The sequence below is a fragment of the Adiantum capillus-veneris genome, chromosome 5 (assembly GCF_014529385.1).
Source record: "Adiantum capillus-veneris isolate H3 chromosome 5, ASM1452938v2, whole genome shotgun sequence".
In the NCBI taxonomy this organism is placed as follows: domain Eukaryota; kingdom Viridiplantae; phylum Streptophyta; class Polypodiopsida; order Polypodiales; family Pteridaceae; genus Adiantum; species Adiantum capillus-veneris.
Window position 1 is genome coordinate 20,235,336 of NC_140935.1, and position 23,863 is coordinate 20,259,198.

Below are 23,863 nucleotides of genomic sequence, written 5' to 3' on the forward strand. Positions count from 1 at the left end.
CAATATAATTTAGTCACAATTGTGAGTTTTGCCAAAAAAAAAAGTTGACTTTGTTGACCCAATCTAGCATCAATCCAAGGTCACACTCTCATCTCTCCCCTTGAGGCTTGAGTTGTTATAAATGCTACTTGTACGAACAGTAGGAAGCCCTCTAGTACAATTTTGACCTTGCTCTCATGTGATTGCTACCCTTGCAAAGCGTGGCTAGGCCATTGTTCACATTGAGAATGGGGGCCCCTATCCTCTACCTTTAGCATGATTACATCCTCCCATGTTGCTAGGATCTCATTGCTCGATTGCCTTACAACTTCACTTGCACTACTACACTACTACTAGTCGTGTCCCTCTCGTCACCATGGCTTAGATTGGGTTCAAAGGAAGGAGCCTACAACCCTCTTTGTTTCCCTTGCCTCTATTCTATTAGTTCACAGAAGGCAAGAACCAAGTATGAAGCAAAACGGGCTGTCAACTTAGTAGCAAATGAAAATGTGCCCAAATGGAGAGGCAATTGGATGCCAAGCTAGTGGGTTGAGCTCATCTCCTAGTTCCGCATTTTGTGCTGAAAGCCAAGTGGAAAGAATAAGCTTGATGGGATGGGGTTGGGGGGCAAGGCTTGCCCATTCGTAGGTGGGCCTATAAGTCCTTCATCCTTCTGCTCCTATGAATGCTTGCCTTTGGCTCCACATGCCCCTTCCAATATGTTTTTTCATGGCCTAAAATGAATTGTGACCATATTTGTTTGACATAGTATATGACCATCAACTATGTGTGACACCAAAATTAGCTAGAGGATGCTTGCAAATGCTGCGTGTGCAAGCTCAAGTTGCCTATCTACCACGCTGGCATTGCTACCCACATGCAGATTGCCTACTACTGTACTTCTTTGGTTTTATTACCTTGCACTGCAGACTCTTTGTGGGTTTATGGCATTGGAGGCCTCGCCCTTTTCGCGTGTTTTCTCGCCCTCTGCGTTATTCCTTCCCTGCTAACGCTGAGGAGGTTGGCATTCGTTATAATTTTTTCTCCTGCGGAAAGAGAGAGAGAGAGAGAGAGAGAGAGAGAGAGAGAGAGTGTACCAGCTGCGGGCTTCCGAGATCGCAAGTCTTGTACATTTTTCTCGTGCAGCGTTTTCACTTCTCTGGCCCTACGTCTACGTCTTGAGTGCTTGAATCTGTTTTTCTGGTGTTGACACTTGTGCCCGAGGGCTCTAATTTGGTCCAATTTGCATATCCGAAGCTTCCCCTGAATTGAAATCGATAGCTTTGGCAGGGCATGGCTCAAGCTTTGCAAGCTGCCTACATAAGTACTCATGCATGCCCAGCATGCAGCGCGGGTGTGCATTGCAACGCAGCCGCTCAACGCAATTATGGCAGTTTGAGTAGCATGAGAAGGTTTGCTATCATCAGACACAACCCGATTGTGCCCATGGCAATGCAGAGAAAGAGACCAATCTCTCTTACGCAGGGAAAGTTTTTCCGTGCTATGTGTGTTGCTAACAGGGAGGAGGTAGCCACTTTACTGACAGAAAGTGTAGAAAGTGTGAGCTTGAATGGGTCTCCTCAGAAGGTAGCTGCAGAGGAGAAGCCGTCCTTTGCAAATCTACTTGAAGTGGACACAGTGACAGAGGCAGAGCTGAAGGAAAATGGTTTTAGAAGCACTAGGAGAACCAAGCTTGTTTGCACTATCGGACCAGCTTGTTGCTCTGCGGAGCAGCTAGAGGCAATGGCTATGGGTGGTATGAATGTGGCCAGGCTTAACCTTTGCCATGGAACAAAAGAGTGGCATTCTCAGGTCATTCAGCGCGTACGTCGGCTCAATGCAGAGAAAGGGTATAGCGTTGCTGTTATGATGGATACCGAAGGTAGTGAAATCCACATGGGTGACCTCGGTGGAGAATCTGCAGTGAGAACAGAGGTACCTATACTTGTTAAACAAAGTCTGTCAGTGTTCAATTATCTCTATGCACACATGCTTAAGGCACGCACAACCCCGTCTCAACACACACACACACACACACACACACACACACGCACACGCACACACACTCTTTTTTTCCTTGCATGTTATTTGCCCATGTCCGTGGTCTTTTCTTCCCGCATTGCTGCCAGGATGGAGAAGCTTGGGTCTTTACTGTAAGAAAGTTTGAGGGACAGCTACCGCCTCGAACTGCCCAAGTGAATTATGAAGGATTTGCTGAAGGTGAATGACAGTCTTTAACTGTGCTAAGCTTTATAGATGATCCCAAATTTCTTCTTGTTTTTAAGCTTAGACCGCCTTTTGTTTAAATAGATATAATGGCTGGAGACGAGTTGGTGGTAGATGGCGGAATGGTGAGGTTTGAGGTGGTTGAGAAGGTTGGGCCTGATGTTCATTGTAGATGCACTGACCCAGGGTTACTTTTACCTCGTGCAAATTTGACTTTTTGGAGAGGTGGGCATCTCGTGCGTGAAGGCAACTCCATGCTCCCCACAATCTCATCAAAGGTGAACTTTTACTTGCTAATAAATGTTCTGTTGTGAGGTGGGGCTTTGAGATGCATTAACAAGTTCTATTAAGATATTTAAAGACCCCTTATTTTTGACACATCTACAGCACTCGATTTCAATTTGAGAAAACAAGCTAATGTATACTGCAAATTAAGCTATTTGCAGATGATTGTAGGCCTTCCTATTTTCTTGCTTGATGCAAAGAATTGCCATCTTTGTTTTTTTTGAGCAAGAAATTTCCATTCTTACTTCTGGCAATAATGATCATGTGTGTTGTCTTTTGATCCACGTGCCTTGGCTATTGAGGTTTTAAAAGAAACAAACCCAAAAATCAACGGCAGATCGAGACATCAAATAAGGTGTTGTTTTTGTTAGCTAGAACCATGGTCAAAGGGGCTGGGCTATAAGTTGGGCAGAGCCAAGCTTTTTCGAATCGTAGTCACGCCACCCTAAAAAGGGAGGAAATGGCACTTTTCCCCGCCAGTATTTCGATAAAATGTAACCATCTATTGACAACACAAATGAGAATGATTTGATAATTTTAAATAGTAACGGATTGACAATACAACAATCACTAACGGTTCCATTCTGAAGCATGGATTATTATACAAGAACTGGGTGGTGATGATTAAAGAACTTGTCCTCTATGATGTGTACTTGATAGACTTGCTTACCTTTCCTGTTCTTGGATGAATTTGGGCTAGGTATTGGTGGTCTTGACTCTTGAGCTTGCCAGGGTTGTACTTCATAACCTGTGCTAATCAAACTGCCTCTACGAATATCTTAAGTCATTTGTCATGTGCCTATGGCTCTATGTGCCACGTGGACGTGCCACTGTGATGGCTTGAAGCCCAAGGCTTGTCTACGAAGTATAGGTATTAGGGATTATGTGCCGGCAATTTTGTGAGCCTAGTTGCAAGGCATGCATGCCTAGACAAGTCCATCAGATTATGTTTTCCGATTTGGAACCCTCTTTGCATAAATGGTTTGTACATGTGTTTGATGGGAGTTGTTACACTTAGGTAGGCATCAGGTGACACTAGTATGAAGCTTTGGTCAGGGAAACAAGATGGCCCGGTACCCATGTCAAATGTATGAACTATTCCAGAATTTCATGATGTGCACATTACACTTACTGGGTGGTAACTGACTTGCAGCCTATGTAAAGAGTTCCTCTCTCCCCATTTTTCCTCAAACTTCTCGCCCAAGACTCAGGGTCTCTCGCGTGTTTTGGTGCCATCCTCAGCCCCAAGCATTTCTACAACTATCACCACCTCTCTGGCTGCCAACATCGTTACGGTTTCAGCCATACCTGCGATCACCATAGCTGCTGCAAGTCAGCCCACATCTGACTCATCTTTGGGCACATTCCAAGCGCCCCTTGCAGCCCATGATGAAGGTAGAGCAAAATCCTAGGAACCCTAGCGGGCTCAGGAGAAGCAGGTGGTATCTTTGCTGATGAAGAGCAAGTCTCAAAAGGTGGATCCTTGTGCCTGTATACTTGTCAGACTGAAGGCACCTCTATTGCCTTTGTATCTTCTTCTCCTCTTCTTTGATTCTGCTCTTCTGGCTCTCTCAAGCTCTGTCCTACTAGATCCTGATACTATCTCCGGTCTCTCTCAAGGCAATTTTATGAGCCTATTTGCAAGGCATGCATGCTTGGGCAAGTCCATCAGATTAGGTTTTCTAATCCAGAACCTTCTTTGCATAAATGGTTTGTACATGTGTTTGATGGGTGTTGTTACACTTAGGTGGGCATCAGGTGACACCAGTATGTAGCTTATGGTCAGGGAAACAAGATGGCCCGGTACCCATGTCAAATGCATCACTTGTTAGTGAGATACGGCAAGAACTATTCCAGAATGTCACGATGTGCACATTACACTTACTGGGTGGTAACTGACTTGCAGCTCTAAACTTCAATTTAAAGAGGTCCTCTCTCCCCATTTTCCCTCAAATTTCTCGCCCAAGACTCACGGTCTCTCGTGTGTTTTGGTGCCATCCTCAGCCCCTAGTGTTTCTACAACCATCACCATCTCTCTGGCTGCCAACCTCTTTACGGTTTCAGCCATACTTGGGATCACCATAGCTGCTGCAAGTCAGCCCACATCTTCCTCATCTTTGGGTGCGCACATTCCAAGCGCCCCTTGCAACCCATGATGAAGGTAGAGCAAAAACCTAGGAACCGTACCTTCTTCTCCTCTTCTGGCTCTCTCAAGCTCTGTCCTACTAGATCATGATACTATCTCCTGTCTCTCTCAAGGCACTGTCTATTTGTGCTGTGGACGCCCTATCCTCCTAGTGCATCTAGCTACCATATGATTTATTTGTTTAGACTGCTATAGTTTTGCTACATACACAACAATGTCCCAGTAAACTAATGAATTTTTTTTTCTACTATATGTCTTCTGCATGTATAGTAGGGATAGAGATAAATTGAGGAGGATTCTTTACGAGGGCTGAAGAATCAATCCAAAAGTGGGGGTGTATACATCATATCGTGAGACCCTCGCCGAGGCTAGCTAGTTCCATCCCCTGCCTCCATATGTACAAATTTGAAGTAACAATAAGCTCTGTTGAAGCTAAGGGTACTTTGTGCCAATGCTAGACTAGTCTCGTTCAATGTCTCAAATTGAACCCAGTAGTAGCATCCTCTCCCCAATGGAGAGAACATTTCAATCATGGGAATAGGTGACTTGAGCAAGGCAACTCTGAGGGAGTTAAGAAGTTGACTTGTTGACCGTCTCTCTCCAACCACTTTGCAGACCAACTGTAACAGACTTGGACACTCCAAGTCGAGAACCAGTCGCGACAGCACCGAATAACCACTTCAAAACAGTTCACAGTTCACAATAGATTTGCATTGGCCTGGCGGAGTTCCGTGCCTAGAGATATTGGCCCCAAAGACTGGCGCCCCTTTTGGTATTTCTTTTTGTATTAATCAAAGTTCAAGTACAAGAGTGGTTGGGTCTCACTCTCAGACTCTGCGTCCAGATGCTCTGCAGAGTGGGAGCCCAATCCACTTATTTATTTTACAAAGGATGCCAAAAGCAGAGCCCCAAAAGCTTAAAGTCAAAAGCCTAAAAATAAAAGCAAAGGCTCTTTCTCTCACAAGCTCTCTTGAGCTTCAAAGATTAAAGCAAAAGATTTTCACTCTCTTTCTCTGAAATTGCGTAGCATAAAAGCAAATTGCCGTAAAAGCATATCTCCGCAATTTCCGGAAATCTGCCGTACAGTGCGCTGCAAAAATCGGGGATGTTGCCGTACGGTGCCACGTCATCATGTCTGTGCATTTTCCAGGATCTCCCTGCTGCCCTTAGGGTTAGGGTTAGGGTTTTTGGCAGTTTTAGGGTTTGCAGGTTTTAGGGTTAGGGTTTCCAGAATTAGGGTTTCTGCATTCATATCATCCAAACCCTAGCAATCGGGCAGCCACGTCATCACTTTGTGACATACCCCCCTCTTGAAAGCATTGTAATTGCCCTCGATTACGCCTGCAAAACAAACAGAGGCCATAAACCGTCTTAGCAGACACTGTACTAATCGACAGTCACATCACACGACATCACAGGACATCACTAGACATCACAAGACATCACATGACATTCAACATTCATTCGGATCTTAGACCATGATTTATCGGCAATGTAGCTAGCAATCGCATCTAGATCCAGTCGGGACCTCATCGATGTCCGATTGACTTACCCCTATTGCAACCATGTCTATTCGAGATCAATGAAACCAAAATGCTGCAATCATTTCGTCTATCAGTTCCTGCACTTAAAAAAGAAGTCAAGAATAAATCAGTATCATATTCCGAAATTCCATTTCATAAAGTCATACAGCAGAATACTGTCAGCTCTTAGTATCCCTGAAGCTCAAAGAGACATTAGTGACTCTAGTATCAAAATTGAGGCTCTGTTGACAAAGGAGCAGAGTGACTCCCCTCTTGTGCATCCCACTGCACCAGATCTCCGACCAAGCTGAATTCTGGGTTCCATTTGGAGTAGAATATGTTAAACCAAAAGCCTCGAGGTAAAGTTTCACAATTAGAGGAGTATCTGCTAGGTCCTCCTCCTCCATCCACTTCGCATCCAATGCAGAATAGTTCTTGAACTTAACCAAGAACCACCTTCGGACTTTACCTTTATTTTTCGTATCCTTATGTGCCAAAATCTGTTCAGGAACAAGGATCTCCTCGTTTTCTTCCATTGCAGGTTGCTCGTCAGGCTCCCCATCATCAGGCACATCACCTTTAAAAGGTTTCAAGAGACTCACATGAAATGCATCGTGAATCCTCCAAGTGTCAGGCAGTTTCAGTCGGAAGGAGACATCATTTATCTTTTTAGAGATCTGGAAAGGTCCGTAGTATCGCATACTAAGCTTTGGAAAAAGCCTCTCCTTTCCTTTTTTCTTTCTCAGGCGTGCCTTCTCAAAACGTAAGAGCACCCAATCATCCTCCTTCAATTTCGAGTTTGCGACGATGGCGATCTGTTGCCTTTTTCTGTCGTTCTTGAGATTTCTGCAAAGCCTCCCGAACCTTGGCAAAAGCCGTATCTAAGTCTCGCGTATATTCATCTGCTTCAAAAATCTTATCTTTCGTGCTTAGGAAGGGTGGCCTTCGCAGCACCTTCAACAATCTCAAACGGCGCCTTCCCTGTCGAAGAGTGTATCATGTTATGTAGGCAAATTCCACCAAAGGTAGGTATGTTTCCCATTGAGTCTTTTGATTTGAGATATAAGACTTCAATAAATCTAGAACCATTGAATTGGCAATCTAAGATTGCCCGTTAGTCTGCGGGTGTAACGATGACGAATTGCAACCGCGTGCCAATGTTCTCCCAAATTGCCTTCCAAAACAAACTCGTAAATCTGGGGTCCCTGCCGGAGACAATCGTCTCAGGCATGCCATGTAATCTGAAGATCTAGGCCACAAACAGTCTCGCTAAGTGATCTGGCTCGATTGTTTTCTTCACTAAAACGAAATGAGTCTGCTTGCTAAATCTGTCAATAACAGTCCAGATACCATCGTGACTACTCTGAGTTCTCGGGAGATCAAAAATGAAATCCATTGCAATACTTTCCCAGGGGCGGGTGGGTATGGACAAAGGCTGTAACAATCCCTGTGCTTTATGCCTGTCAAACTTGACCTTCTGGCATACCAAGCAACTGCGCATAAACTTTTCCACATCCTTCTTGAGTCTCGGCCAAAAGAAGTATCTCTCTACCCCTTTCATGGTGGTAGCCATGCCGCGGTGACCCGTAATAAGTGGACAGTGGCATTCAATCATAACCTTTTCCCTCAACGGCTGTGTAACACACAACATGGTTTTCCTCATCAAGTAGCCATCCCGAATATAATATCCCTCTATTGTCTCCCCCATGCCTTAGCCGTGTGAAAACGTCTGCAAAATCTGGATCTGTGGCATACTAGTCGACCATATCCTCGAAGCTCCTATGATGTATCACAGAAATAGCCAGAACCAACGCCACTCCGTGTCGCGTGTGCTCTCTCTCTATTTCAGTTCAGTTGTTATTTAAGTGCTAAAAGTCTGTTCAGTCTGTTCTTTTCTATTGGCACGTGGTGCCCGTCTTGTGACAACAAGATAGGAGCCAACTGATTAAACTTAAGGACATTTGGAATGCCCTTCATTGGAAGCGTTACAATTGAAAGGAAACTCTAATATATATCGGGAATACCATTTAAGATAGTTTGCACAAGTGAACTAACTGGAATAATCTCATTTGCTCCTTGAGATCTTTGATCTTGATCACATAACTATCCATGGAATCACCTTGATTCATATGCTCATCCTCAAGCTCCTTACGTAAATAGGAGCACGAGCTTCATTACAACATGTATACAAAGTGGCATGTACAGCCATGCCTCTTGAGCAGTTTGACATGAGCCAATGTTGGACCATAGTGCGTTTATCACACTACGCAATCAAAGCATGAGCGTGTACCAGTCATATGGGAACGTTGTCCCAAGCTCTTGGAACTCGGGAACGCTTTCCATTGAGAGTGCTTTTCCCATTCCCGTTCCAGAATGACTTAAAAGATGGTGTAAGCAATACTTGTTGGGGTCTTGTAAGACAAACACATGCAATTTTATGACCACTATGAAGATCCTTTGAGGCTCTTTTTTTATTATGCCTCTTTTCCAGCCATTTGGAGACATATAAAGCATAATTGTAAGCACATTTATGCAATAATGTGGTATTTCGAGTTCCGTTCCCTTTTTCTCCAGCTTATCGTTTCTGTTCTAGGGAAGAGTTTGTTTTCCAAAACCCTTGTGACTAATGGCCTTTACATCTCTGCCATCCTGTTTTGAGCCTGTGCATCTTCATTATGCCGCTAAATCTGCTCAAGAGTAAGAGGCACAAATTGTGCAACACCTACAGTGACAGAAGTGAACCTGTGGAATTATCTGCATTACCTCACTTGTACCTCACTTGCACCCAGTCTGCATATTTCTTACAGACCCTGGATGAATTCACAACCTTGCTTAATGTTTTGCCAACCCTTGGCAACAAGTACATGGCACATCATACAACCCTTAATGGGTAGTTGGTGCCATTCAACTTATCCTTATAATACAACATTTTGGATAAATCACTGATATCAGCCATGGACGGTGTTCGACAACAATTTAAGTAAACCCTCACTTGCAACCAGTCTGCATATTTCTTACAGACCCTGGATGAATTCACAACCTTGCTTAATGTTTTGCCAACCCTTGGCAACAAGTACATGGCACATCATACAACCCTTAATGGGTAGTTGGTGCCATTCAACTTATCCTTAGAAGACAACATTTTGGATAAATCACTGATATCAGCCATGGCCGGTGTTCGACAACAATTTAAATAAACCTATCTAGAGTAAAAATGACACGAGAACACTCGTGTGTGGTAGCACGGACAAGAATAGTCAACAGCACCTGAATTGCAAAAATTTGCTTCTGTAAGAAGGATGAAATTACTTGCCTAGTCATACCTGCTTGGCAAGTATCACTGTTATCACTGTTAGGTTTAGGGTTGCAAGGAACACACAGATTGCAAGAATAAGTAGAGGAAGCTCAAGAGCTTTGATATGTATATTATATCATACTTGTCAAGGGTAGGAAAGGCATCACTGTGTTGTTGAAGCTCTATATACTGAGGAAGATACGAGGATTTTAAGACATTGGACAAGCACCTAGAGGGTCCACTTTAGCTCAGCACCAATTTAAAATTGGATATCACAGTGAAAATGAGACAGGTTTTTTTCATGTCAAATGAGCATAATTGCCCCCTTGTGATTCTTGAAGCAGCCATCAAGGCAGACATGCATCTACTGTGATTTCTGCAGCTGAAGTAGCCGGTTTACTTCAGCAAGGGTGTTATTGTTACAGCTTGTACTCAACTATGCATGATTATATCATGGATTTTGCAGATGTAGATTTGTCGAGAGCATTGTTAAAAAGTTTCTTATTTATTTGCTTTTGTTGGTTGTCTTTCATGTTTCAGGATTGGATTGACATTGATTTTGGAATAGCCGAGAGTGTGGATTTCATCGCCATTTCATTCGTGAAAACTGCAGATGTGATCAAACATCTCAAAAGCTACATAGCAGCAAGATCCCCTCAAAGGTGTCATTGCTACAGCATAATTTATTGCATTAGACAACTGTTTAGTTTGCTTTGCTATGTGCACGTGCTAATATGCACTTTCTTTTGCAGAGCAATCGGTGTACTTGCAAAAATTGAGAGCTGTGAATCCTTGAAGAATCTGAAGGATATCATACTTGTGTCAGATGGTGCTATGGTTGCAAGAGGGGATCTTGGTGCCCAGATCCCTCTTGAGCAAGTCCCTTCTGTGCAGCAGGAAGTTGTACAGTTATGCAGGCAGCTGAATAAACCGGTTATTGTTGCATCTCAGTTACTGGAATCGATGATTGAGTACCCTACTCCAACACGGGCTGAGGTGTGCATCCATGCAGTAAAGCGAATTTTGATGCGATTGTCTTCTTCACTCCTAACAGCTGCTTTTCAAGTCTCATACATGAAGTTTTTAACAAGTTCAAGAGCAATTCTGTGAAATTCCCTGCCTTCAAAGACATTGATGTTTAGATGAAAATCCTTTGTGTTTTTGTCTGTATTTATTGATATATATCAATTTCTTCTGTGATTTGTCGATGCAATTTACATTTGCCATATTCTTTGTTTCTTGTCTCTGTTTATGTTAACATACTGCAATCTCTTGTTCATATGGATGAATGAATAAATTATGTAACCTTTTGGACCTTGATTAAAAACCTTGGCATTTCTTCATTTATTGCAGGTTGCTGATGTTTCTGAGATGGTGAGGCAAAGGGTGGATGCATTAATGCTTTCTGGAGAGTCTGCCATGGGACAGTTTCCTGAAAAAGCGTTGAGCGTTTTGAGGACTGTAAGTCTACGGATTGAGGAGTGGTGCAGAGAAGAAAGGATCCATGAGTCTTCAAGCTTGCAACAATTAGCAACATCTCTGCCTGACCAGATTTCAGAACAGATCTGCAATGCTGGGGCTTTAATGGGTTAGTAGCTTCGCCAAAATAAGTTCTGCTTCGTAATGCTTTTTTTATGTTTTTGAGTGTTTCTCTCTTATAGAAAAAAATGTCGAGATCTGAATCCCATAGGTGGAAGATATCATGTATTACTCTTCTTTGGTAATGCGCAAAGTTTTGATGATAACTTTGAAAGACAAAAGTTTTTAGAGCATCAAGCTTGGGTTCAATCCAGGCTACTGATATTCCATTAACTTAAGACAAATTTTGTCCAAAAGGATAGCCCTTTTTGATTTGTCACAACCTATTGTGAATATGTGACATGTTGGGGGTGATTTCAATAATATAGTGACTGTAGAGGATTGGCGGGCGGTTGTGTCTCTTACCTTACCTTCCATTGCATGCTCTGAGAGAGATGCGGGGAACAGATTTGTCTTTGCGGTTTCTGGTGTAGATAACTGGCATGTAACTTCCTCAACTCTTACCGTTCTTTTGGGTTATTGGAGAGGTTAGACTGATTTTGTGTTGGCCATTGGGGTGCCTCTCTCGGGATGACGGTGGCAATCTGGTGTACGACCGTGCTGTCTGACCAATACATCAGTTCCTGTGCAGTTAAGGTTTCAAGGATCTTTAGGCTCCTACGAGGATCACACATTTCTGATTCAGTATTGCACAAGGTAGATGCTCACGTGCAAACAGATCCTATTTGTATGGTGCGCTTGTACAAGACGGATTTGTATGGATTTTTTTTTTGTTTTTTGAAATTTTTTTGGGGGCGTCTGCTGTCCGTGTGTGGACACAATGCCTGGGTGAGGGTATTTTTGAACATTGCACTATTGTGTGGCCCTGCAACTTATTAGCAAAGCATATAGAAAATGAAGAGAGAGGCTATATAGCCAAAATTGACCATGCCTCGCAAGGCCAACCTGTTGTGGAACATCCACACCAATGTCCTTGAGATTGTGAAGACTCCAGGCCAATCCACTCGATGCTTGCAATGCAAGTATTGTGGGACTCAGCAGACAAACACTATCACTCCCGTTGTCAGAAACTCCACAAGATTAGGTACAACTCCCAAGGTGAAAGATCAGCAGACTTGTAGAAAAATCGATGGCAAGAGCAGACAAAGGTAGTGGTACACAGTCCACACAGGATGCTCTTCATGGTGCCCTTTTTGAAGACCTTGGGGACATGGGCAAATAGGATCAGACGACAGGAAGTCTTTATCCTAGTTCACAGCCACATGGTAGGAGGAAGGAGACTTGTATCATATAGGAGGATGAGGATGTTTTTTCGGAGGATGCTAATGATATTGGGGATCTTCAGTCTTGACTCTTTCATTGCTTCTAAGTTTCAACCGTGCTGGCTAATTGTTGCCTCGAACTTTGAAGTTGTGGTATCGAAATTTGAGATCGTAGAACAAGTCTATGAGTGAAATTTGATATGGTGTTTGAAGTAAGTATTATGAGCAATAACTCACATAGTAGGTACTAGGTAGGTCACTTGATTGATGTTTAATGGGTGTAGGACTCTTCATTTAGCTATATAGAGTGATAGTGTTAGGAAATAGGATGTAGCTAAGTAGATAGTAGAGTAGCTTACTTAATGGAGAGAGAGAATTTTTCACACACGAGAGATTATGGAGTAGAGAAATGAAATGAAATGAAATGTTATATTAACGTCTTCAAAATGCCAAAATGACCTATGAGACCAACTTGTTACAAAATGGTGAATCTAATACCATGTCTGGGTACAAAAGAACTAGAACAAAGATACTAATACTAGAATCCATCCTCATCTGCACTCTGGATGTCGAGAGTATGGCTCGAATCCTCTGTTGTAGTCTTTGTCGATGCTGTGTAGTCCCTCTCCTCAATCGTGGCCGTCTGGATCTCCGTAGCTCCAGTGCTCGGTCGATGGGAGTGCTGGTAGTGGTCGAATGAGTGTGGGCTGAGCTCTGCAGTGATGGCGTTTGTCCCATATCTAGTGAAAAGAAATCTGTAATCTGTCTCTGGGATTGTCTCTCTCTATCTCTCCCCAGGAAAGTGTCTCTATATCTGTGTAACTCAAGTAGATATAGCCCAAGACATCTCTGATCTTCATAACTCATGACCCTAGAGAAAGGACCGAAACCCTCTCTGAATAAGCAATGGAAACGGCCCCGTATCTCATAGTACACTGTGCAATGACATATGTAATGTAGCTCTGTCTCTGACTTTAACTGGCATAGCTGTCTGCTGGTATCCCTCTGAATCTACCAGTCTCAATCTCCAGCGGATGTGAAGATGTGCGTATCTGACCAATGGCACATCGCAAACCATGAGACATATGTGCGTCCATGTAGCTGGGTCGAATCACAAACGTGTCTCTTGTGAGGTGGAGAAGATGCTCTCTATAGAAATCCATCTTCGTGCCCAACTCCTGTGGTGGCTCTATCCATGTCCTCATGGTATCCAGTTGGATCAGGTCCAGTTGGATCAGGTCCTGACGAATAAGTCTAGTAATCTCCACCCGTGAAAGGGTGCCTGAAGAGAGTACTGGAAAGGGGGCAGCTTGTCCATGGTGAAGCCATGCGTCTGAAACCATGTTGTCATCTGAGTGATCTGGTAAGCGCCTCAATCTCCATAGGAGGGGCAACTAGCTCTGCTCGAATGATAGCGTGGGGTACGGAGGCCTTGGCTCTGATCAGTCGAGAGATCATAGATACCAAGGGCCTCTCCATATCTCTCCAACCATCCTGGCCTACAGAAGGTCCCCATATCTGCACCCCATACAACATAGCTGAAGCTACTAAAGTATCAAAGAGCCATAACTTTGTCCGAGGTTCCTAGAATTGAAGCTGCGAACACATCCTCTCCAAGCCTCCCAAGGCCGCAAAAGCTCTGGTCAGTCTATTCTCTCCTGCTCTCCCCAAAGAAAACCTCGGCCCAATGAAGACAACCCCAAGGTAAGTGTATGCATATGTATACTCTACAATCTCTTGACCATATGTGAAAGTCGGTGCTGATCTCTTGATCCACTGTGGTGTGGTGTTAAACACCATAACCTTGGTAAACAATCCACTATCCTCTGCAAAACTGTGTAATGCATCCAACTGTCGCTGCATACCCTTTGGTGAGTCAAAGATCAACACAATATCATCAGCCACATCCCATGCCAGGTGGGCACCTCTATCACCCTCTCTCTCAATGTAATCAGACACCTCATCAACATACATACCAAATAGAGTAGGAGACAATGGGCAACCTTGTTTCACCCCAATGGTGGAGTGAACTAAATCAGATATCCGCTCGAGAGTGCATACATGTCCCATCACTGATCTGTATAGAGCCATAATCCCCCAAATCAACACATGGGCACCCCCATCTCCTGCAGTCTGCGCATCAATCGAGCTCTCCGTACCATGTCAAATGCTTTGCGGAAATCCACAAAGCTACAATAAATCTGTCTCCCATGTGACCTGCCCTCCTCAATGATGGCTCTGCGTGTCAGAATATGATAAAGAGTGGAGAAACCCCTCCTGAAACCGGCCTTGCCCTTTGCTCGTACACCCTCACCCTCTCAGAAATTACTCGTCAGAATATGATAAAGAGTGGAGAAACCCCTCCTGAAACCGGCCTTGCCCTTTGCTCGTACACCCTCACCCTCTCAGAAATTACTCTACTGTTGCTCAAGAATGGATGCATACAACCGTGCCAATGTGTGCCCAACCATATTAGTGCGGTAATTCCCAGGCTCTATAGGATCACCTACTTTGAAGATAGGCACAATAGTAGACAACCTCCAAGTCTCAGGTAACCCCTCACACATGGCACGATTGAACAACACTGCTAGAACCTCTACCATCATATCTCTAGCATGTGTAAAGTGCTCTGCTACTAGACCATCATGATCATATGCCTTGCTGGTCCTCATCCTGTCAATGGCTCTCTTTACCATCTCAGTTGTCACGTGCAGATCTAACCCTATGTGTACGTGGACAAGCTACTTCATGACAAGGGTTCAGTCCAGTTCAGTTAGTCTAGCCTATGAAGTGTTCTGGCACCTTTGTGAGTCTGTTGGCAGACCGTGCATGCCCAGACACTTAGAATAGATGCATATCCTCTGGTTGCGCACAGCATGATCATCAGCATTACCATCAGATTCCATCAGGAGCATTTTACAATGCAAAAAACCTATTTTCCCTATTTTAGCCATTTTTCACTTATTATTTTTAAGTGACTGTTGTTGGGAACTGGGTATGGCAAATGGCCTAAGAAAATATATAAGAAACCCTAGCGCTAGCACTTTCTGGCAGAAGAGGCAGCAGGAACACAGTGTTCAACAGACACCTTCTTAGCAAGACCTTCCCCGGCAGCAAACCTAGCGTTTTCAGCCAACAACAAGCCTAGCATTTTTCATCAACACAGCCCTGGCATTTTTGCATTGCAGATCAGCCCCGGCGGTAGCAGATTCCAGCATTCAACATAGCGTTTTTGCATCAAGCATCAAAACAGCCCAGCGTTTTTGCATTGCAGACCTGCCTCGGCGTTTTGCAGAACCACAACGTCAGATCCGCCCATTGAGTCAGCGTTTTCAGTTTTCAGCATTTTGACTCCGCCACAGAACCCCCAAACCTCGCAGATCTCACCTTCCCGCAGCAAATCCTCGCCGCACAGTTAGATCCACCGAAGTTTGCAGATTCAGCCCGGAAAGCATCTGCGTTTTCAGTGCGTCGTCGTCACATCGTCGTCATCGCCGTCGTCACCGACATAGAGTCAGAATTCAGCAGATAAAGATTTGCAGATTTCAGCCTTTAGCGTTTTCAGATTTTAGCCCATCTTGTCGTCGTCCTCATCGTCGTCGACATCGTCGGCAAGTCCATTGCATTGTAGAGATTTGTGCAATCAATAGTAGACCACTCTCGCCATATGTCATGTGACACATCTAACCCTATGTGTACGTGGACAAGCTACTTCATGACAAGGGTTCAATTCAGTTCAGTCAGTCTAGAATAGGAAGTGATCTGACACTTTTGTGAGTCTGTTCACAGACCGTGCATGCCCAGACACTTAGATTAGATGGATGCATATCCTCTGGTTCTACACAGCATGATCATCAGATTCCATCAGAACCCATCAGGAGCATTTTTACAGTGTATAGACCTATTTTCCCTATTTTTGACATTTTTTCACTTATTATTTTTAAGTGACTTTTGTTGGGAACTAGGTATGGCAAATTTGATAAGCTTGTATATATAGAAACCTAGCACTAGCACTTATGGGCGGAAGAGGTAGCAGGAACTCGGTTCAACAGGCACCTTCTCAGCAAGACCCCCAGCAGGCCTAGCGTTTTCTGCATCAGCAAGAGACACCAGTGTTTTTGCATCCACAAACCAGCCCTAGCGTTTTTGCACAGCAGGTCAGCTCGGCGACAACAAGACTCAGCAGATCAGCCCTAGCGTTAGCAGATTCCCACAACAACACAACAGATTTCCTAACGTTAGCAGATTTCCCCGCAAGATCAGTTTTCAGCCCTAGCGTTTTTGCAGAAGCCTGGCAGTCCAGCGTTCTGCAGATCTACTGCACGGAACCAACACAAGCACAAGCGTTTCAGTTTTCAGCACTTAGACACAGCAGAAGAAGTCCCGAACCTCGCAGATCTCACCTTCCCGCAGCAGATCCTCGCCGCACGGTCAAATTGCACGAAGTTTGCAGTTTCAGCCCGGAAAGCGCAGATTTCTTCATCTGCGTTTTCAGCGCGTCGTCATCGCATCGTCGTCATCATCGTCGTCACCGACATAGAGTCAAAATTCAGTAGGTAAAGATTTGCAGATTTCAGCCCGTCTTGTCATCGTCGGCAAGTCCAAGCATTATAGAAATTTGTTCAATCAATAGTAGACCGCTCTCGCCATCGAGAGCGGGGCCTTCGTAGGAGGGTTTGACAACATTCTGGTGTCGTATTCTTCTCTCTCTATCTCTTAGTCTCAGCACCTTCATTCACAGTGTTCACCACTTTGTTTGTGTACATTGCACTCTCTCACTAAAGGAACGGAAGGGTTCCGTTCCTCCCTTCCGTAAGGAAAAGGAACCCTTGAGCACAGTTCGGAGCACTCATCTTGAGCAAAGTTCAACATTCGCTTCCGTTGCACCTTACACCATCGAGAGTGGGGCCTTCGGAGGAGGGTTTGACAACATTTTGGTGTCGTATTCTTCTCTCTCTATCTCTCAGTCTCAGTACCTTCATTCACAGTGTTTGCCACTTTGTTTTGTGATCCATTGCACTCTCTTACTAAAGGAACGGAAGGCTCTCCCTTCCGTAAGTAAGAGGAACCTTGAGCACAGTTCGGAGCACTCATCTCGAGCAAAGTTCATCATTCACATTCGTTGCACCTTACATCAGTGGTAAAGAAGGTGGTTCACCCATTGTGGGCTACATCCACGGGAAAGCAGCCACTCAATGGCTTTAGTACTTCAAACAAGAAGTAGGTTAAAGGGATTATACCCTTAATGGAGCTCCCGCCTTGCTTCACTCTCACCACCTCACACACACCTTGTTGCATCAACTTCACAACGCACAAAGATACGTTTTGTGTCTAGGGTTTCTTTTATAGGTCAAAAGGGCTGCCCTCTCTGTAAGGTGCAGCAGAAGTGAATGTTGAACTTTGCTCAAGATGAGTGCTCCGAACTGCGCTCAAGGGTTCCTTTTACTTACGGAAGGGAGAGCCTTCCGTTCCTTTAGTGAGAGAGTGCAAATGATCACAAACAAAGTGGATGACACTGTGAATGAAGGTGCTGAGACTGAGAGATAGAGAGAGAAGAATACGACACCAGAATGTTGTCAAACCCTCCTCCGAAGGCCCCACTCTATGGCGAGAGCGGTCTACTATTGATTGCACAAATCTCTACAATGCAATGGACTTGCCGACGATGTTGATGACGATGAGGACGACGACGAGACGGGCTGAAAAGTGAAAACTCTATGGGCTGAAATCTGCAGATCTTGTATCTGCTGAATTCGGACTCTATGTCGGCGGCGACGACGCGCTGAAAATGTAGATGCTGAAATCTATGTTTTCTGGGCTGAATCTGGAAACGTTGGCTGATCTGACCGTGCGACGAGGATCTGCTGCGGGAGGTGAGATTTGCAAGGTTTGGGGGCTATTCTGCAGTGTCTATTTGCTGAAAATGCAAAACGCTAGGTGCTTTGCTGTCCCAAAAACGCTAGGGCTGATCTAGTGTCTTGCTGCAAAAATGCTATGGATTCTACCGTGGAAATCTGCTAACGCCAAGCTTGATCTACTGTCTGCAAAACGCTGGGCTGTCCTTGATGAAAAACGCTAGGCTGGTCTTTGGTCTGTTGGCTCTAGGTTACCTGCCGGGGAGTCTTGCTGAGAAGGTGCAGTGTCGGACGCCTTGTCCCTGTCGCCTCTTCTGCCAGAAAGTGCTAGCGCTAGGTTTCCTTGTATATTATCTTAGCCAATTTGCCCTACCCAGTTTCCCAACAAAGTCACTTATTAATAATAAGTGAAAAATGGCTAAAATAGGGAAAATAGGTATGTGCACTGTAAAAATGCTCCTAATGGGTTCTGATGGTAATCTGATGATCATGCTGTGTGTAACCAGAGGATATGCATCTACTCTAAGTGTCTGGACATGCACGGTCTGCGAACAGACTCACAAAAGTGCCATAACGCTTCCTAAGCTAAGCTAACTGAACTGAACTGAACCCTATTCATGATTTAGCTTGTCCACGTACACATAGGGTTAGATGTACACATGACACTCTCATGAGAGGCAGCCGTGTGTAGCCGCCCTTGTGTAGACAAGTCCAAGTTGGACTCTCCAATGCGCCCATGTGTGGCCGCCCTTGAGAAGACAAGTCTGCCTTGAAATCGGCCACCGGTCATTGACTACCGCCAACCGGCCAACCGATCGGCCGTTTTTTGATCATTTTCCGGCTGTCGTTCGGCCATAATATTCGAGCTAAAAAGAATATTCTGGTGAAAATTTCGGTTTTCGGCGAGTGATTTTTCTCATGCAGGATGGCTTCTCCTCACAACGGGGGCCTTACAAATGTGCATTTTTAATATTGAAAACTAGAAGGGATAAATCATGCTCCATATTAACAGATAGTTTATATGTTTGTAGGTCTCTATTTTTTCTCTATTTTTAAAGGTTTTTTAAAACCAATGGTATGTATTTTTACACATCTTAAACTGCAATCTATAGAGAATTGTGTACCTTGACGTACCGAATTTTACGTATGGTTCCACCTTGGTATTGTAGGATGCCTCATTGTGTTGGACTTTGCAAGTGATTTGGTTACATGTTAGTCTTTGTGTAGGCTTGGTACTAGTGGTGCTATATGGAATGTGCAATTAGAGGGTATGCAACTACTCTAAAGTGCCTCGACATGCATGTCTTGCATACAGGCTTACAAGGGTGCCAGAACACTTCCTAGGCTAACCTAAACCCTAGAAATAGGAGTTAAAGCTTGTCCACATGCACATAGGGTTAAATGTGCACGTGGCACTGGGTCAAATCACAAACCCATCCCTTGTGAGTTGGATAAGATGCTCTATATAGAAAGCCATCTTCGTTATGGATGAGTTTGCCCTTGGTCTTCAGAGTCATGACAGAAACTCAGTACGTTGGACTTTGTGTTGACATATGCTCATGTGTGTATGCATGTGGTGTGTGTTGTGTTTGGGGGCATATGTTAGTACCTATTTCTACACTCACTTTTGGGCATTGACGACGCTAGTGGAGATGTCATGGTATTTAGTCAACACTATGCATGATGGAGCTGATGGTTATATTGTCTTGTGAGTGACTACCATGGGTCTACACCTTGCACTTTCCTTAAGGGTGAATCTGGGCCTATCTTGGATTCATCTAGGTATATTCTTTGAGTCGTATAGCAGACAAGTAGATTTCACATTGTGAAGTCTTCATGTGAGTCGGGACGAGTTGATATTGTGCTAATTCTTTCTATCTTTTGTGGTGTGTATGCCCTATCAACTACCTCATTTTTGTTATAATTTTTCCAATTAAATGCTTCTTTTAGTGCTAGGCTTCATTATGGCCAAGTCTGCCCTTGATCTCCGGAGTCATGACAGAAACTCTGCAGCTAGATTTTTGTGTTGATGTATGCTCGTGTGCATGTGTGCGTGTTGTGTTTTGTTTGGGAGCATATGTTAGTACCTAGTTCTACACTCACTGTTGAGCACTGACGACATTAGTGGGGATGTCGTGGTATTTACTGAATACTATGCATGATGGAGCTGATGGTAATATTGTCTTGTGGGCGACTACCATGGGTCTATACCTTGCACTTTCCTTCAAGGGTGAATTTGGGCTTATCCGAAACTCAGTACGCTGGATTTTGTGTTTATGTATGCTCGTGTATGTGTGCGTGTGGTGTGTGTGGTGTTTGGGAGCATCTCTTAGTACCTAGTTTTACACCCACTACTGGGCAATGACGACGTTAGTGGGGATGTCGTGGTATCTAGTTAATACTATACATGATGGAGCTGATGGTTATATTGTCTTGTGGGTGACTACCATGGGTCTATACCTTGCACTTTCTGTTTAAGGGTAAATTTGGGCTTATTGTGGATTCATAAATAAATAAATATATTTGTGCCGAACTCTTGTTGGCGGATCTCATCAATCTCCTCCATGGTCAGTAGTTTGACCGGGCATCGTGCATATCGGGCCAGGGTGACCCGAATCCACTGATTAGTCTCCGCCGATGCTCTGTGTAGTCCTCCTCAGCCATGGGCGCCTGGATCTCCCAAGCTCAGTCGCTGGGTCGATCAGTGTGCCTCTGGTGTGAGCAGAGTATGATTTTGCTGTGGTTGCTGCACCTCCGGCTGCACAATATCCGCTCTACAGAAGAAGTCTTGTGATTCGCTAGAGAGAGAGAGAGAGAGAGAGAGAGAGAGAGAGAGAGAGAGAGAGAGAGAGAGAGAGGAACTCCTGAATTTGTGCAGCAAACAAGCTTGAAGCCGATGCTATCTTTGTGTATACCAAAGGTGGTCGCATGGCGTCGCTATTATCAAGGAACAGGCCAGATTGTCCAATTTTTGCATTTACAGACTCCAAGGATGTCCGTATCAACCTGAACCTTCGCTGGGGCCTGATCCCCTTCCGCCTTGATTTTTCAGAAGACATGGAAGTGAACCTGAGACGCACCTTCTCTTTACTGAAGGCTCGAGGCATGGTGAAAGCAGGCGATCTTATTATCGCTGTTTCTGATATAGCTCCATCCAGCCAATCGAACATGCTCCAATCGATACAGGTGCGGAGGATCCCATGAGATTTAACAGTTCTCTTCATGAGAGAGAGATTCAGCTTCATAAGTTCTTTTGCTGTATTAGGCTGTGTTGCTACAAGTGAGAGTCTCTTTGAATGCCGTTATGGACTATACTATATGATTTCATTCTTCTCAAAATATGCAAAGTGGCCATCATTCAGCCACAGCTTCATGATAGCAGTCCTTGGAATGAGCTATTTGCTCGGTTTGAACCAGTTTTGTTATTGTGAGGACCTTGCAATTTTCTTCCGACAATACGCAGCTGTGTCAACTGTCCGATTAAGCTTCTTTCTTTATTGATGTGCACATATTGAACTGCGTCTGTAAATGTTATGAAGTGCACATACACGAGGAAAGATTTGGACTTTTTGAGGTGAAAAGTGGGTTGGTTAGCGCTTTGGTAAGAGGTCTTGAGTTTAAAACTCGATAGATAGATCTATAAGTTCTCTTGGAATCGTTTCTACGACGCTAAAAAAGTTCTCTCTCTGTCTGTCTGTCTGTCTCTCTTTTTTCTTGGGTTAACTCGAGAAAAGTAGCTTCTTTCCTCAGTGTTAGAAAAATGTTTTCAATTTGAATAAGAATGCACTCAATTTTACGAGTCTTTCTACAAGCACCGTTTATGTACACACCTGTGCCATGCATGGATCACTACAAGAATGTATGCATGCCACTCCTTTCAAACGTGACATGTTGCATATGTTTTGGATAGCTACAAGTTCTGTTGGTATAATTTTAGCCTGGCGTCTAGTTTTCAAAATGTTTTGGTTCAGAAGTTAAGTCTTCATCAAAAACCTGCTTATCATCGGTAAGTTACATCTTTGTATTATATTTCCATGCTCTCAATCATCTTCTAAATCTGCAAAGAAAGCCATCTGCAAAGAAAGCCAAAACTTGTTTTCGTAGAACCTGATGACATAACTTGCGGAGCTTAATGAAATCTCTGCGTCTCCATCAACAAAGTTCGAGCTCAAGTCGAAAATCTTTGACCTAAATGACAGGGTTCTTTGTTTGTATTCAAGTTCATTTGATGTTTTATATTCACCTTACAGAATCATTTGTTGATAAAGTATGACACCGTTCAACTGGTCTAAGATATTAAGACCTATTCCCAACCACTTGGTTTCTCTGACATTAAAAACAGGTATTACTCACATGAATTGTTTATTAGATTTATATTTAGGCTTGATATAGGTCTCCAAAGAATAGAGTGCTCTCCATCAAGGCTGGGATATATGCTCTAGAATGAGTAGAAATTAGTTGCCTACACATGTTCGTAATTAGAGTAGAAATTGGAAATAGTTACTGCTCCTTTGATAAGAGATTTTATTTTGTTTCTTGTACATATGGAACTTTGCTTTGCGAAAAAAGTTTCTTAACAGGTTGACTTAGGAAGTCCTACCATAGCCTCCCATTGGATAATTTACATAAACTGCATTTTAAAGATATGATTAAAATAGAATAGCATTTTTTATTCCAATATATTTCGTATTAACGTTTCATGGAAATGCACGAGTTTTTTTTACATATTCTGCCTTGAACTAGTTTTGGATATGGTAGGTTTATAGAAAGATTGAATAGAAACACACACATAGAGCAAGAAGTTTGGTAGTCGGAAGATCTCTCTTGACTATACTTGGTACTTTTAAGAGTGAATGTGAGAGCGCGACATGAGTATCCATTGGACATAACATACCACCGCATGTGCACGTAGTGTGCATATGTCCTTGGTGTTTGTCACCCTTACACTACTCTCGTATAGTTTCTATGTCAAAAATGTTTTCCCTATAAAGCACTTTTGACTCTAGCGCTTGCTTAACAGAAAAATTTAAACTGCATTAAATATGTGAAATGTGCTGGAAGCTGCTTGATAAGCTTCCACAAGATAACAAGCCCAATGTTAGCCCCCACTTATTGTATGTATTAACATTTGTGCATTGGTAGTTTATAATGCTTGTTGCACATTAGATGGACATAACTTGTGGACATGTAGTTTATAATAATTGTTGTATATTAGTTCGGACATTATCTTGTGGACATTGGTAATAACGAAGCCTTGTGATTTTGTTCAAGAGAGCAAAAAAGAAAACCGTCTTTGATTAATTTAAAGCAATCTCCTTGTGCTTGGTTTGCGATGCTACATGTTTATCTGGATATACATGGTTTTTAGAATATTCCCGCCATAAAATCTAATATCCAAGATTGACGGCCCAAAGAGATTTGTGCATATGATCCGCGCGCTCGCTATTGCTGCTAGCATCCCCCACCCCCCGTCCCCCCCCCCCCCCCCCCCCTTTCGCTGCCTCCCCCTCCGCTTCCCTCGCGCTGTCCCCCTGCCTGCCCTTTCACGCGCGGCATCCTCATCTCCGTTTGCTTTCCTGGTTTGCGGAGGGAGTACTTACCACTTTTGTCCAGGATAGGCTCGGCCATTGGGACTGTCCTGGAGACACCTCGCATGGCAGCCTCAGTAGCTGCCAAGGTGGTTGGCATTCCCTCAGTTCGTGTTCTGGTTAGGGATACTCACACGCTCTCGAACATCATTCTTCTACCTCGGG

At 43.8% G+C, this 23,863-nt stretch overlaps 1 protein-coding gene across 1 annotated transcript; it reads left to right on the forward strand.

The window, feature by feature from the left end:
• Positions 1-786: 786 nt before the first annotated feature.
• Positions 787-21,631, forward strand: LOC147456974 (pyruvate kinase isozyme A, chloroplastic-like). Its single transcript, XM_086512039.1, has 9 exons — positions 787-999; positions 1,270-1,914; positions 2,109-2,199; positions 2,290-2,483; positions 9,995-10,116; positions 10,207-10,450; positions 10,808-11,042; positions 20,989-21,296; positions 21,376-21,631. The coding sequence occupies exons 1-9, from the start codon at positions 802-804 to the stop codon at positions 21,430-21,432; spliced, it is 2,094 nt and encodes a 697-aa protein (XP_086368165.1). The 5' UTR covers positions 787-801; the 3' UTR covers positions 21,433-21,631.
• The last annotated feature ends 2,232 nt before the right edge of the window (positions 21,632-23,863 follow it).

Coding starts and splice junctions, on each gene's coding strand:
- LOC147456974 (XM_086512039.1), top strand. CDS start 802: ATGCTGCGTGTGCAAGCTCAAGTTGCCTATCTACCACGCTGGCATTGC. Junction 2,200..2,289: donor TTATGAAGGATTTGCTGAAG/GTGAATGACAGT, acceptor TTGTTTAAATAG/ATATAATGGCTGGAGACGAG. Junction 10,117..10,206: donor GCAGCAAGATCCCCTCAAAG/GTGTCATTGCTA, acceptor TTTCTTTTGCAG/AGCAATCGGTGTACTTGCAA.